General features: G+C 40.2%; 1 protein-coding gene across 2 annotated transcripts in view; it reads right to left on the bottom strand.

Annotated features, from left to right (window-relative positions):
- The window catches only part of SMYD1 (SET and MYND domain containing 1), a 60119-nt gene that overhangs the window by 1463 nt on the left and 43129 nt on the right, over positions 1-15527 (bottom strand). For both annotated transcript variants that reach the window (XM_006913496.1, XM_015590627.1), the window contains 4 exons: positions 14380-14569; positions 3832-3924; positions 1682-1845; positions 580-748 (listed from right to left, as the gene is read on the bottom strand). In XM_006913496.1, the coding sequence (XP_006913558.1) occupies positions 580-748; positions 1682-1845; positions 3832-3924; positions 14380-14569 (616 nt within the window). The remainder of the gene's footprint in view (positions 1-579; positions 749-1681; positions 1846-3831; positions 3925-14379; positions 14570-15527) is intronic.

The following is a 15527-nucleotide window of genomic DNA, read 5'->3' as shown; positions in this document are numbered from 1 at the left end:
AAGACAGCTCTTTGAACTTTGTCATTCTCAAATAAACCAGCCCTTTAAAGCACAAAGGAAACCAGCACTGTTCTAAGTGCTTTCCAAACATTAACTCATCAGGAGACTGAGGCTCACATATGCAATATTTTCAGTCATATAGCTGGAAAGTGGTGAAGCTAGAACTCAATCCTGGCAGTCTGATTTCAGAGCCCATTATCCCTAAGTCTACTCTATGTAGCGCATTTTCTAATGTACATAATTGCACATATATGCGTGCGCATGCACACACACACACACACACACACACACACACACTCACCATTGTTTAGGTTTTCTCAGTCCAAGCTTAGAATATCTCAGGATTCAAGTCTAAGCTTTGCCATCCATTAGCTATATGACTATGGACAGATTATTCTCCTTCCCTGAATCTCAGTTTTCTCATATGTAAAACAAGGGGAGTGGGCTCAAGCATTTCTGAGTTTTCTTCAGGTCTAGCAGGCAATTTATGGACTTTCCAAAAGCAGAATCCAGAATTCAGCTCTCATTCTCAGAGAGCTCAGAGCAAGCAAGGAGGCCTAATCCCGAGATGCTACTTGCCTCTAAGTCCTTAGTGATTGGGTGGGAGGGTCCATGTGTGACCAGGAGAATGGCATAGGCTTTGCAGATCATCCCGTGCCCCACTTCAATGTTACCAGCATGCCAGTTGGTCAGCCCAGCCCTCATCACAGCCATGCCCAGTTGGGCATTATTGGGGTGGTAGAGCTTCCTATAGGGGCATACAAAATAATCATAACACATATTCTTATATCTGCACAGTATTTGACAACTCTCAGGAGCACCCCAGCCTTCTCCCTGGAAAGCAGTAAGATTCAAAGGGAAAAAAATAACTTGAATATCCTTTTTGAGACAAAATTGTATTTTCACCTCCTTGGCACCTTCCTAACAGAGCTTCCTTTTAGCATGTTATATAGTTTTCCCACATTTTATTTATGATTAACATTCTCCCCCCAAAATGAACCATCTTGTGCCAACTTATTCATTTGACTAGAAATACAAATTCACATGCCAATGTGTACAGAGGGAAGACAAGGGTGTTATATTTTATAATTTATAAGCAAAAATAGCTGACTTTTTTTTTTTTAAGGCAAGGCGACCCTTGGTTGACTTCACAGATTGCAAGGACCTTGTCAGCTTACAATCCCTTATTTTTTTAAATTTTTTACGACTATAGCACCTGGTCTTTCTAGGTGGTCTCCCATCCACATACTAACCAGGCCCAACCCTGCTTAGCTTCTGAGATTAGACATGATTGAGCTTGTTCAGGGTAGCAGGGCTGTAGACTGACACCTGTTTTTTTAATAAAAGAAAGCTCACAGAATTGCCTATGGTGATTCTTAGCAGGGAAAACTTCTGCAAGCACTTAAAATCAAGCTGGACTTAGCCTTAAGGAAAACAAAAGCAGAAGATGCCACCAAATGCTAGATGACCTGAAGAATTTAGGAAAGACCAGAGATTACAAATAGGTTTCATCTCAGGTACCAACTCTGATTATTTGGTCATTACTACTCAGAGTACCATGGTAAAAAGGCTCCATTGTAAGGGGGACTGATTACTGATGCCTGCTGTGGGGTCATCTATTTTCATGCCTGGAATAGACACATTTCCAGGTGACTATCTGAGATCTGGGATCATCACCTACATATAGCCATCCACCATCCTCCTGGCGTAGTAAGAGGCCTCCTCAAATGCCTGGAGGTAGGAGAGGACCTCTGAAACAATGCTCAGCATCCGCAGCATGTAGAGATTAGTGTCAGCAAACACTGACTCCTGCTTCTCCAGGCACTCTCGGCATAATTTCACAACCTAGAAGAAACACAGGTCCTGTCTAGTACCAATGTACCACAGCACATGTTTAATTCACATATTGGGAGCGTCACGATGACATCTTCAAAGAATACTCATTCTTTGAAGGTTGAGGAAATTGCTGCCAGATGGAAAAGCACCATTTGTGATTTGAATAGCAAAATGGTATTATTTGGCTAAAATGTAAGGATAACAGAGAAAGGATAACAGAAGAGATACAACTGACACTGCAAAATGAGTTTTCATAAATAAGTCAATTGGTAGCAGGGAGTTATGAAAGATATATAGCTATCTTTATATCATTTTACATATATACATATATATTACTCTCACAACAATGAAATGAGATAAGTTCTACCAATATTCCCATTTTACCAGATAAGAAACTGAAGAATAGAAAGGGTAAGTGCTTTGCCAAAGTCACACAGATAGTAGGCAGTTGAGCAAACCAAGCAATTGAGCTTTGTCTTAACCAACATTCCCATGATTCTCTACCCTGGCTTTGCTCTGGAATCACCTGGAGACCTTTTTAAGAACACCTCCGTCGGGGCTCTATCCTCAGACCAATTGAAACCTAATATCTGGGGGAGGATACCACATTAGTCCTGGTGAGAAATGAGATGGGCCTGACCCTGATCAGCTGGGAGTCAGGCTTTTCCAACTGATTCATGCATAGACATAGGCTTAGTTTGCACTCTACAAAGTCAAATGGTCCTTATATTTTAGTTGTTTGTTGTTCTCTTCTTCTTCCCTTGACACTCTCATGAGAGAAATGCCACACAATTCTTTCCATTTTAAATAAGTGAAAACTAATTTTGCTCTGAGACTCTCCCAGAGGCCCATGAAGCAACTGAGTGGGAGTGTGGTAAAATATGGGCTGACAATCAATTCGTTTTAAAGACAATTCTTTTAAACCCATGAGGGAGTGTCCAGCCCTACACCTGGGCAATTTTGAATGGAGAAAATAAGAAATGAAGAGGAGAAAAGATGGAGGAATGGAATGAGCAGAGCTCTCCTGCTTGTTTCAGCTCCTATCTCATGCTTCTGAGATAGATTTTCCATGTCGTTAATAACATTAACTGTCATTAACTGTCTCCCCCACCTGACAATTCCTGCGAGGCAGAAAGCATGTCTTGTATCAGTCACTCCAATAAGGGCTCAAAAATGAGCAATGAATGAGTAAAGAATGAAAACAAAGATAAGGAAAACACAGGTATAAATTAACAGAAATTAATCTCCCACACTGCTATGCCATAGTGGCATCCAAACCCAGTTCTTTCAAGAGCTTGGGTAAAAATGCAGATTCATTGTCCCTGTGTTCTGTTGCACATCAGATAAATCACATTTTAGGGGGTGAGACACAGGAAACAAATTTCCAAAAAGCTGCCAAGGTGAATTCAATGCAAGTGTCCTGCAAGTGTTTGACGGTGGGTCCCAATTTTGGATGCACAGTGAAATCATTTGTAAGCTTTAAAAATCCTAATGTCTGGGTCCTGCCCCAAGAGATTCTGGTGAAATTGTCCTGTGTCTGGATCTGAGCAGTAGAATTTTTCAATGGTCTAGTGTACAGACAGTTGAGAACTCCTGGTGCCTCAAGGGCCAGGAGTGAATGCTTCATTAGCAGAGAATAGAAATTGTAGCCAGGATACGAATTTAATTATGGAAAAGCAAGCAACCCACTGTCATCTCCATTCCTCCATCTCTGATGCCAACCTGAGATATCACAAATTTCCCAGGAACATTTGTCAGGCTGCCTGTATTCTTCTCAGATCGTTTCAGTGGTTTGAACAGTCACTGAGAATATACCCCTAAGAAATAATAAAAGCTTAAGGGCAAGAAGATTCCTCGTCTCAACCAAGGGACATTGTCCAGAAAAACAACCTGCTTGGTGGCCTTTCCATCTTCACCCCACCCCATTTCACTCCCTTACTAGAGAAACTTACTGCCTTCCTCCCTAGCCCCATCCCCAATAAATTGAATTCTTACCTCATGGTACAAACCCTCAGAGCGAGCCTTGTCAATTTTCTCCAGCGTATCATTAGAGAATTGTATCATTTCCTTTACCACATCTTGAGAGGGCTAGGAAAAGGAGGGACATTGAGTTACCTCTTTGAATAGTTGTCATTTTGATGTTCAATGTAGTACAAAATTAATGCCTTTCTCATTATGAATGTTTCATTTCTATAAATGCTGTTCAAGACCCCCATAGATTTTCCATCATGCTTCTGACTCGTTTTTTTATTGACCAATCCCCGGAGCCTTGCTGCCAGCCAGTCATCTCCAATCTGTACTTATGACCGGGCTTTTGACCCAGTGCAGAATCTGACATTGATCCCTGTTGTATTTTCTCTGGCATTTTGGATTCTTATTCTATTATTCAAAATATTTCCCATTTTTCCTCTTTACTTCAAGTCGCCACATATTCTATGGATATGCCTTTGCTTTTTTGTCTTCGCCTGTCATTGATCTAAATACTGACCAGCACAGAGCTAACAACAGAGGCTGAAGAATTGACTAAAAATGTGTACCCCAGTTTGACACTGAAGCTCACTAAATACGGCTCTTGTGGCTATGGGCATCCAAACTCTTCCAAGTACCTTAGCATCAGTTCATGTTTTCTTGTATTCACCAAAAGTATATTATGAGAGAATTTGTCAGCTGTCTCTGTGAAATCTGGACTCATTAGGCTTATTGCGTTTGCCTGAGCAATCCAGGGATATTGTAAAAAAAAAAAAAATGAGATCATGATATTTGAGATAAGGAGGCACCATAAGTAAGAAGGCCATGAGGGCACCATAATTTCAAAGAAAAAGTGACAAATTTTCAAAGTCCAATGCAAAGTTTCCTTGCTATGCTTATCCATATCAGAAGCTCTTTTCTGATTTTGTTTGTTTGTTTGTTTGTTTTTTGCTTAGACAAATCTGATAAAGCTTTTTTTACAAAACAAAAATAACTTGTTTAGTCTGACTATAAAATAGATGTGTGGAATCTGTAAAAAATTAAAACATGAAAAATTATTGAGAAAAAGATGGAAATCCCCAGAATGCACACAAAGATGGACATGGCATTTTGAGGAACATTTTCCAATGCATATATGTAGGATTAATATTTAAAATATTTAACAATGATACAGGAAAGGCACTGACCAATCAGAACAGACACTAACCATCAACAGTGAGTATCTCAATACGACCTTACCAGTGTTGAATTGCAGTCCTGATGAATGTGTGTATGAGTGCCAATAACATTAATTATTTTTTCTAATTGTAATGGTACCATATTTCTTTTTATATTCTGTTTTTTTTCACTCAATAGATTATAGATATTCCCTCATTTCTATAAAAATATGTCATCACTTTTAATAAATGTAGAGTTTTTCACTGTATGAAGCTAGAATAATTTATTTAACCAATTCTCTAGTTGTCCAATTTTTCACTGTAAGGAATTGGGCCCAACGGCTCCATTTACACTGGCTACTTACATTGTTTTGTGAGGTTACCTTCATTCAACTACCAAAAAGTAATGAGAAGGTGGGCATTTGTTCCCATAAACACACACACACACACACACACACACACACACACACACACACACACACACACCCTTTAGAGATGGAGATCAGGATCTTCCCTCAGTCTCCCAGCTATCTTGAGCCAATTCTGGAACATCTTTCAGTACGAAAAGCCCCTAGCTAGGACAGCTTGCTTCCGGGTCAGGATTTTTTTTAAAAGGAAGCATTATATTTATTCTTCTACCCACCTCACCTACATTGGTTTCTGCAAAGTTCTTGATTATTCCTATAATTTCGACTACCTTTGTTTCCATATTCTTCCATATCTGGACCTCCTGGGAATTCTTCTATACATCTACTTGTACTTGTCTCATGGCCTGATCCCGACAAGTGATACATCTATCCACGCTCTAACTTCTGCTTACAGGTCTCACTCCTGACTTAACTTTTGTCTTGACCTTTGATTTGGCTGAGATTTCTGGCTTCTGGATACCTTCTAAACTGAGTGCTGCTTAGCCTTCTGTTAACTTGAAACATGTCATGGTTTCAGACAAGTCATTTTGATGTATGTCTGCTTTCCTAAGACTCTTTGAATCAAGCACAATAGTATGAGGGAGGTCCATGTCTTGCTCAGTTGTGCAGAGTTCTGCGACTGGTAGTCCAGCATTATACCACCAACCTTTCAAATCTACTTTTTTAGTCTCATCCATAGCTTGTTGCCCAAGTAGTGGCTCATAACATCACACCTAGTTTTTGACCACTAGTCTCTAATCTACTGTAAGTTCCATCATTTTTAAAACTCCAAATTCTCAGTAAATCTTCTGCAGCAATCAGTATCTTTCAGGTAGATTGAGAAAATACCAAGTGGTTAGGTGTTAATAATAGTCTTGCTCAACTTGTTGTTACAAAGAAGAGTGTTACTTGAAGCTGTGGGAGTGAATCATTTTTTTTCAAGGAGGCAGCTGCCAAAGTTTCCAAAACAACCTAGCTAAAAGGTTGTTAATTAACACATGCAATATGTGATAAAGCTATTCTGAGAAGGGAAATGGGCAGTTCCACAGGTTCTATTTTCAGAGTAAAGACAAGAAAACCTGATCTGCAAGTAGGATTTAATGAGCCCCATTGAGAGAATCCCCTCTTCAAGAGTATCCCAAAAATAGAAAACAGAGAGGAAAAGAGGGAAAGGAGCCAGAGGAGGAGGAGCCAGAAGAAGAAGTAGAGGGGGAAAGAGGAATACTGATTCCCCAACCTTGAAAAATTGGTACATTCATATTGTGAAAACCATGGGAGAAGACTGATAAGAGAGAAAAATAAAAACCTAAGCAGGCTAAAGAAAGAAAGTCCAAAGCTGCAATCAAGGAAAATGTTATGAATTTTGGTGGTTATTTTCTCATTTTTTAATATTCAGTTTTAATTTTTATCCAGGTTTACATATACATACATTAAGGAGTCAGGAATAATTTTGATGTCAATTGAAAATTTGAGAATGAGTCTGTTGTACTGACAGGTGCTTATTAAGCTGGGATAAAGAATTATAAAGAAAGGAAAGAAAAGCAACTGTGATAACATCATAGATAAACCAGCTTGAATGAGCTGTTAGTAAATTAATTCAACTCCCGATTTTACAGGTGAAGAAACTGAGTCCCAAAGGAAGAGACTGCCCAAGCTCAGACATTCAGGGTCACAGGCAGAACTAATTATTTTTCCAGTATTCTTTCTACTACATTATATAATGGCCTTTTGTTATGCCTTAGGATACACTTGCTTTCATTTCTCATTAATACATTATTATATTGAGCATATAATGAAATGATAATATTTTGGACAAATTTGGTTAAGAAATATATTATTGAAATTAATTTCACCAGTTTCTTTTGACATTTCTCTTTTAAATGATTTATAAATTTGTCTATTACAATTGACATACAAAATCATCTCAGTTTTAGGTGTACAACATAGTGATTAGATATTTATATAATTTCCAAAATGATCACCCTAATAAATCTAGTATCCATCTGACACCATTACAGTTATTACAATATTATTGACTATATTCCTTTTGCTATATTTTATATCCTCGTGACTGTTTTGTAACCAATTTGTATTTCTTAATCCCTTCCCCTTTTTCACCCCCCAATTCCCCTCCTATTTTGCAACCATCAAAATGTTTTCTGTATCTATGCATTTGTTTCTGTTTTGTTTCTTTGTTTATTCTGTTCTTTAGATTCCACATGTAAGTGATATCACATGGCATTTGTCTTTCTCTGTCTGACTTACACCACTCAGCACAATACCCTCTAGGTCCATCCATGTTGTACAGATGGCAAGATTTCATTTTTTTGATGGCTGAGTAATATTCCATTGTACATATGTACCACCTCTTCTTTATCCATTCATCCATCGATGAACACCTAGGATGCCTCCATATCTTGGCTATTGTAAATAAGCCACAATAAACACATGGATTCATATGTCTCTTTGAAGTAGTGTTTTGGGTTTCTTTGGATCAATACCCAGAAGTGGAATTACTGAGCTCTCTTTGTCTTTTGTTATTGGCTTTGTTTTAAAGTCTGTATATAAGTACTGCTACTCCGGTTTTTTGTTTGGTTTTTGTTTGTTTATTTCTGTTTTCATGAAATATCTTTTTCCACCCTTTTACTTTCAGTCTATTGTATCTTAACATCTGAGGTGGGTCTCTTGTAAGCAGCATATGTAAAGGTCTTATTTTCTTATCCATTCAGCGACCTTATGCTTTGATGTAGTAAATGGAGCATTTACTACATTTACATTTAAAGTAGTTGTTAATTGTTTTATGATCAAAAGCATGACGGCATGAGAGATCTCGCCTGATCTCTCTCCTTGAAATTACAACAAGCGAGACACCTACAATCCAACGAATAACACCCAACCTGAACACAAGTAGATCTGTACATCAGAGTATCTGAAGGTGGGCATTCCGCATAAGAAATGGAGATAGAAATGGAGAGAGAGACAAAGACAGGCACTGTGGGATGCAGCCTATAGCTCCCTGCAGGACGAAAGGGAAGGGGAAATTATGTGGCAGTTTTTTTAACTCTTTGAAGCCCTGAACAGTTCTGCCTGAGTGATCAGCATATTCCACATGGCAGAGCCCAGTGATCCAGAAAAAGAGCAAGGCAGAGATCAAATGCAGAGGGGTGACAGCTGTGTCTTAGCAATAGCCATTGCCAGGCAGAAAGCTGAATCACAGAGCTTGCCCACTTCCCCCATCATCCCAGAGCATGCCCTCTCCCTCATCCCTGTACCCTCCCAGAGCTGGCATTGAGTCTCAAGGAAATCTGCAGCAACCAGAACTAAAACACACACTACACCTGGTCCCAGTGACAGGGGTGGAGATATAGAAGCAAAATAGCTAAAGCTTGAGAGTCAGCATTACTGGAAAGAAAACAGCCACACACACCATTGGCCTTCCTCAGTCCACCCCATCACCGCCTACTCTGGTTGATTAGAAAAGAAGCAGCAGAATACCGCATATGACTGTTGGGGCTCTACTGGGACTTCTGGGCCTTTTCAGAGGCTCAGACCCCCATTGCTCTTCACATTCTCCCATGGGAATGGAGCACTGAGACCAAGGTGACCTGGTCACAGAGAAAATACACACCTCCCCAGACAATAAAGGGAAATTTTGATCTCAAAGCAGAGATCCAGGAGGCTTCAGCAGTGCAGGAGGCTTGGGAACCTCCTACAGAAAATCAAAAGAAAAACCTATTATCAACCTGCTAAAAAGAGATCAATATATAATAAAGTTTTTAAAAAGCAGAATACATTCCCATTAATGTCTAGACAGAGAAATAGTTCATCAAGCATTATGAAAAACCAAGGTGACCAAGGCAGCTCAGAAAGAAAATGAAAAATCTCCAGAAAATAAGCTTAAAGATATAGAAATTTGTGATTTAATGACAGAGAATTTAAGATTGCACTACTGAAAAAAACTCAATGAGATGCAAGAAAATCAATGAACAATCATTGATTTTGAAAATCAAGAAGCAAAATCAATGAACAACAGGAATATTTTACCAAGGAGACTAAAACTCTAAAAAAGAACTGAATAGAACTTCGAGTGATGAAGAACTCATTAGAAGAGACGAAGAATGAAATAGCAAGCTTAGAAGATAGAGCTGACTAAATGGAGAAAATAATTAGTTACTACTCTTCCTTATAACCAGTGTTTTAAACTCTGCATCTAGTAGATCACTTGTCTCCATTTTGTTTAGTTCTTTTTCTGGAGCTTTGTTGTGTTCTTTCATTTGAGACATATTTCTTTGTCTCCTCATTTTGCCTGCTTTCTTCTTGTCTTAGTAGAGTGGCCTTATGTAGTAGATGTCCTGAAGGGCCTGGTGACAGTCTCCATGGCCACCTGAGCTAGATGCTCCGAGTATGTCCCTTGTATGGGTTGTGTGTGCTCTCCTGTTATAGTTGAGCCTTGGTTGTTGTTTGCATCTCAGTGGGGATGGATTGACCCATGGGCTGATTGGTCATGAGGACTGGCCAGTGACTATAGTGGAGGAGCTGTTGTGCCGGGCCTGATCCTACAGACCAGGATTTCCTTTGGAGGGCACTGGTGCATGCCCAGTCTGCCCTTTATGTATGTTGTCTTTGGATCGCCCCCAGATGGTGTTTCAATTTGGTCTGAAGCTGATCCCTTGTGTACTCGCTTGGAACCTCTGGAGAGGGGTCCCACCATAGGCCAAGTTCAGCCACAGCCTATGCACTTCACTGGGCCATGAGCCATCAAGAAATCCACAGATGGCCACCACCCGCACTGGGCTTGGAGGTGCCTTGAGAAGCCAAGTCATGAACCAAGGCTGGCTGCCAGTAATATCAGGCTTGGGGCTGCTCAGCAAGAGGTATAGGGCACCCCAAGGCCAGATGCTACTCATTCGGATTTTGTGAACTTTTGAGAGATTTTAGGAAAGTTTGCAGCATGAGCCAAGACAGGCCATGTGTATGGAAATAAAGCAGCTTGGGTGATCCTGAATTTGGGTGGGGTAAGGTCTCAGGGAATCACTGGGTTGGGTGAATGGTGTTGGCCAGGTTGATGGAGACTCAGATATGGTGGCAGAGGGCGGTTAGTGCTCAAAAAAGAAACAATAGCTTCTGCCAGCACTTCTCTCTGGAAGAAAGCTGCCCCTCTAGCCCTCGCCCTGATGCCAGACAGATCAGTTCCTCCCCATATGTCCCTAGCACCTTTCAAGCTGCTATCCCAATGCTGGAACTCAGAGCAAGTGAATCCATCAGTCAATAAATCTGTACATTGAACCCTTTAAGAGGAATGCCTAGGTTCCAGTAGCCTTCCATCTCACTCAAGCACAATCTCTGCTGGTTTTCACAGCCAGAAGTTGTGGGGATGTCCCAACCTGGTTGAGGATGGGACCCCTTGCTCCTTAGGGGGGACCTACACAGCCAGCAGAGATATACCTCCCATTTTTAACTCTACCTGTGAGTGTGAGACCAACCCACTCCACACCTCTACCCCTTCCTACCAGTCTTTATGTGGCTTTTTCTGTATGTCCTTAGTTGTAGGACTTCTGTTCAGCTAGACTTCAGGCAATTCTCAATAAGTTGTTCTGTAATTTTGATGTCGTTGAGAGAGGAGGCAAGCACAACATTTATCTGTTCCACTATCTTGAACCATGATACGGTTGCTTTTAAAGAGTTATACTCAATTTTTTTCTGCTCATTTTTTGGTTGAGTTATTTCTATTTTGAGTTATTTAATTTTTTTAGGAGAGAGCCACAGTATGATATAAAAATAATAAAAATCTTTTGCTTTAGTTCCAGGTACGTTCAAGCAGAAATGATCGACTTTTCACATCAAGAGAGATGCCAGCTCTGCAATTCAGATTAGAAGATGTGAGCATATCATCACCAGCTGATAACAGCATATCTAAAGTGAAGGGACAAGAACTAATGGCCACATCTTGCGTACTTATCAGTTGGATCTGACAGGTAAATATTGAAATATTTTGAGAAAAGATTACATGATTGTTTCATTTAATTTTGGAAGGAAGAATAGAGGTTCTGGCCCCTTAACGAAGATGATGGATAGATAGATAGATAGATAGATAGATAGATAGATAGATAGATAGATAGATAGATAGATAGATAGAACAAGTGATGAAACAAATACTGAGGACCAGGCACCAGGAGGGAAGGCCGACTGCCTTGCAGATAAGATACATGTTATCTCACAGGTTTTGGAAGATCAGAGTGAAGGTGGACGCAATAGTTTATTCTTTTTTGTAGCCTCTACAGTACTGTGCTTTGTGCCTCACACATACATGCCAATACACATTTCCTGGGATACAGAACCTTTGATTCTGTGAAATGGGGTTGTTCCCATAAAGAACATATTAATCCTTGGGTCTCAACTGCTTTGTATCTTGCCTGGTAGAGATGACCCTCATCTTCTCCATGCCAGGCATCATTGATCTGGTGGTCACAGTGTCCTCCTACTTCTGTCTGTATAGAGACTAACTATGCTTGCATACACATGTGGGTGCATGGACCTCTATGTGTGCATGTATATGTCCTTTTCAATGTTCATAAATGGTAGTACACACAGTTTCATGGGTTGTATCGCCACCCCTACAAGTTTGTATTTTAAAGTCCTAATCCCAAGCACCTTGGAATGTGATCATATTTGGAAATAGGGTCATTATAGATGTAATTAGTTAAGGTGAGGTCATACTAGAGCAGGTTGTCCCTTAATCTAATATGACTGATATCCTTATAGAAAGAATGTCAGGTGAGGAGAAAGACATATACACAGAGGAAAGACAACATGAAGAGACACAGGGAGAAAGTGTCCATCTACAAGCCAAGGAGAGAGGCTTGGAATAGATCCTTCCTTCAGAGCCCTCAAAAGGAGCCATCTTTGCTGACACCTTGATTTCAGACTTCTAGCCTCCGAAACTGTGAAACTATAAATTTCTCTCATTTAAGCTACCCAGCTGGAGGTACTTTGTTATGGCATCCCTAGGAAACTAACACAGATAACAATGTTTGACTCTTTAATGCTTCTCCTATAAAAAATTGAGCTCATTCTTTACCTGTACACAAAAGTCTGTCTCATTACTTTTAGTTACCACAGCATATTTCTTTTATTTAAATGTTTCCCTGTTGGTGGTTATTTAGGTTTTATTCAATATTTTGTTGTTCCCAACAATGCTACAATTTATCTCTTTATACATATATTTTTGTGCATATGTTCAAGTCTATCTACAGGGTAAATTCTTAAAAGTAGAACTGTTTAGTCAAAAGGTTAAAAATATTATACATTAAGAATAAAAATAAGTAAGTAGTCCCCCCACCCCCCAAAAAATAACAGTCCAGAATAGCCAAGGCATGAAAAAGAGAGATGAATCAGGCAGGGGAATAGTGTTATCTGAACATTAGCACTGATGCCACTGAGTAATGAAGTAAGAGGGGTCCCACCATCTGTACCAAAGAGTCAGTTTTGTTTTACTCTAACCAAGATAAATTTCTGCCCACACACAGGATGCAGAAGTTAACTAAAGAGTATATCTGTGTATTTGTACCTTAAATGCATTGGTGGACTGTGAGTTATATAGAAGTGCTTAGTCAGTCACCCCAGAGGAACCTAACTCCTGGTTAAAAAGGAGATGGGGGAGTGGGGCTTAGATAAAAGTAGCCAAATATATGGTGATGGAAGATTTGACTTTGGGTGGTGAACATACAATGCAATATAAAGATGATGTATTATTGAATCATACGCTTGAAACCTATATAATTTTATTAACAAATGTCACTTCAGTAAATTTTTTAAAAACTCTGTGTGTAATTTTTCAGACCTGATCATAGGCAATTACAAAAGGCTTCTTTACCTGGTGGGATTCATGGGGGTAAGCTGCCCTCTCCACACCAGACTTAGTACACAGTCAGTGCAGGGGAGTCTCTGAAGGGGGTTGCAGTCAAGCACTCAGATCCCCCTGGCTGGTCATGCTCTTGCACGCTTAGCCCCTGTGCCTTTATATAGGTCTCTTTATCTGAGGCCTTGAGCTGAAGTCTTCTTTAAGTGCCTCTACAGAGGCGTCCTTATTGGGGAGGACACAGGGGAACTTGAAGATACTTTTCTTCTACTCAGCCTCAGCACCCAGTACTTTTCCATTCCTAGCCCTTCCCCCATGCCCTCTCCCCTAACCTTCTCTAACCAGACCTCTCAGCTTGAGAACCACAAAACTGCTGGAGTCTTTTGTTCTCAGCAGTGACACGACCAGCCACATCTGTGCTAATCCACCTGACCTTCCACCAGTGTACTTTTTCATGGGGGAAAATGGAACAGGGAGTCAGCACCTGCTCCAGTTTACCTCTTGCTTATACCATTGCAAGAAGTGATTTAAGGCCCTGCTTCTTTAACTGGCTACCCCAACACCTCAGCTGAGCTCCTGACATACCTTTCAGTAAGCCTTCCTCTGATCAGTGTTCTCACCATTAATTAGGTAATAGCTACTTAAGAGTTAAGCATATTCATCAATCTAAACATTGCCCAATCTCTACATTGTCCATTTCCATGGGACTAGGAATATCTTTGTGATAACAAACAAGTCTCTTTGCTCATCTGGTCTTGATATATGAAATCCTCAGCATTAATTAAACTGCAAAGAGGAAGGAGAGGAACTAAATTTTACTGGGTGTCTACTCTATATGCCACACCTTTACATATATCATTTTGTTTAATACTCATAACAACCCCTTGTAGTGGATGTCATTATTTCTATTTTACAGATAAGAAAACTGAGTAATGTCTCCAAACTAAAACACCTAGCAAGTGGTGGTGCCAGGATACTAGCTGGCATCTATTAATAGTGGTCTTTCCACCACCCCATACAGCCTTCCCAAGGGTTACAGGCTGGTCCTCTGGGAACTAATGGGTAGGGGTACATTGATTAGCTGCAGAATACACCCCTCCCTGGCTCCTCAAGTAGGTGGCTACAAACACACCCATACTAGGGCCACATGTACCTTTGGGTCATCCTTCACCCTCAAAAAGAGGTCATCCTTCAGCCCTTTTTGGCAGTGTTCACAAGTGCAGTCAAAGTAGTATTGCTTCTTGAGCTGCTTCTTGCGTTCTTCACTGACATTAAGAAAATCAATATAGGACACTGTCAGTTCTTCTCCTTCTGCAATCTTGCCCAGGGCCCGGAGTTCAATTCTGGAGCAGAGCAAAGGAAAAGAGTAAATCAAATCCAGGGCTATCCAAGTGGCATTTGTGCTCTTTAAGTTTTAAGGAGTTGAGTCTCAAAGACAATGACTTCCACTAACACTTGAGAAAACTCCCATTCCCTCCGAAATGGAAAGATATGACCTAAAGGATAATTTTCTGAATAATTCTGCTCTATTCATTATAACAATCAAATCTGCTCCATTCCATTAATTGCTCTGAAATCTGCTCAAATAGATTCTTGATAGATGGCTGGGCTTGGTCTTAAAACCATACATATCTTCCATGCCAGCAATTATCCCTGTACATTCTGCTACTGATTGTCACTTCTGCTTAGTTTGGGAACTGCTCCTTCAGAAACACACACATTCAGTTACCCACAATTTTGGTCTATTCTGTGTCTAACTATAAGTCCCTCTTACCTCAACCAGTGGTTCAGGCCAACATTATATGAAGAGACTTATTAAGGATATCATTGATGGCAAACAAAGTCTGGCTTTGTTAGTCCTCTGCATTGTTCACTTTTGTGTTTATTGGAGGACATGGCTTTTTGGTTGAAGGTGGTTAGCAAGAACATATGGCATTTCAATTCCCTTCCAGCCTAGACCTAACCCTCCATTACCTATAGTATGACACATCTTACCATGTAATATGTACAGAAAGTGCTGAAGACAAAATCCCACTACAGAACTAACATCCAGCTAAGCCACTGCATTGTTCACTTTTGTGTTTATTGGAGGACATGGCTTTTTGGTTGAAGGTGGTTAGCAAGAACATATGGCATTTCAATTCCCTTCCAGCCTAGACCTAACCCTCCATTACCTATAGTATGACACATCTTACCATGTAATATGTACAGAAAGTGCTGAAGACAAAATCCCACTACAGAACTAACATCCAGCTAAGCCAAACAAGTAGAGATCAGCTCATAGGACTCTCCCATGCTCTT

The sequence above is a fragment of the Pteropus alecto genome, unplaced genomic scaffold (assembly GCF_000325575.1).
Source record: "Pteropus alecto unplaced genomic scaffold, ASM32557v1 scaffold315, whole genome shotgun sequence".
In the NCBI taxonomy this organism is placed as follows: Eukaryota; Metazoa; Chordata; class Mammalia; order Chiroptera; family Pteropodidae; genus Pteropus; species Pteropus alecto.
Note: the sequence above shows the minus strand (reverse complement) of the source record. Positions and strands in the feature narration are given on the sequence as shown.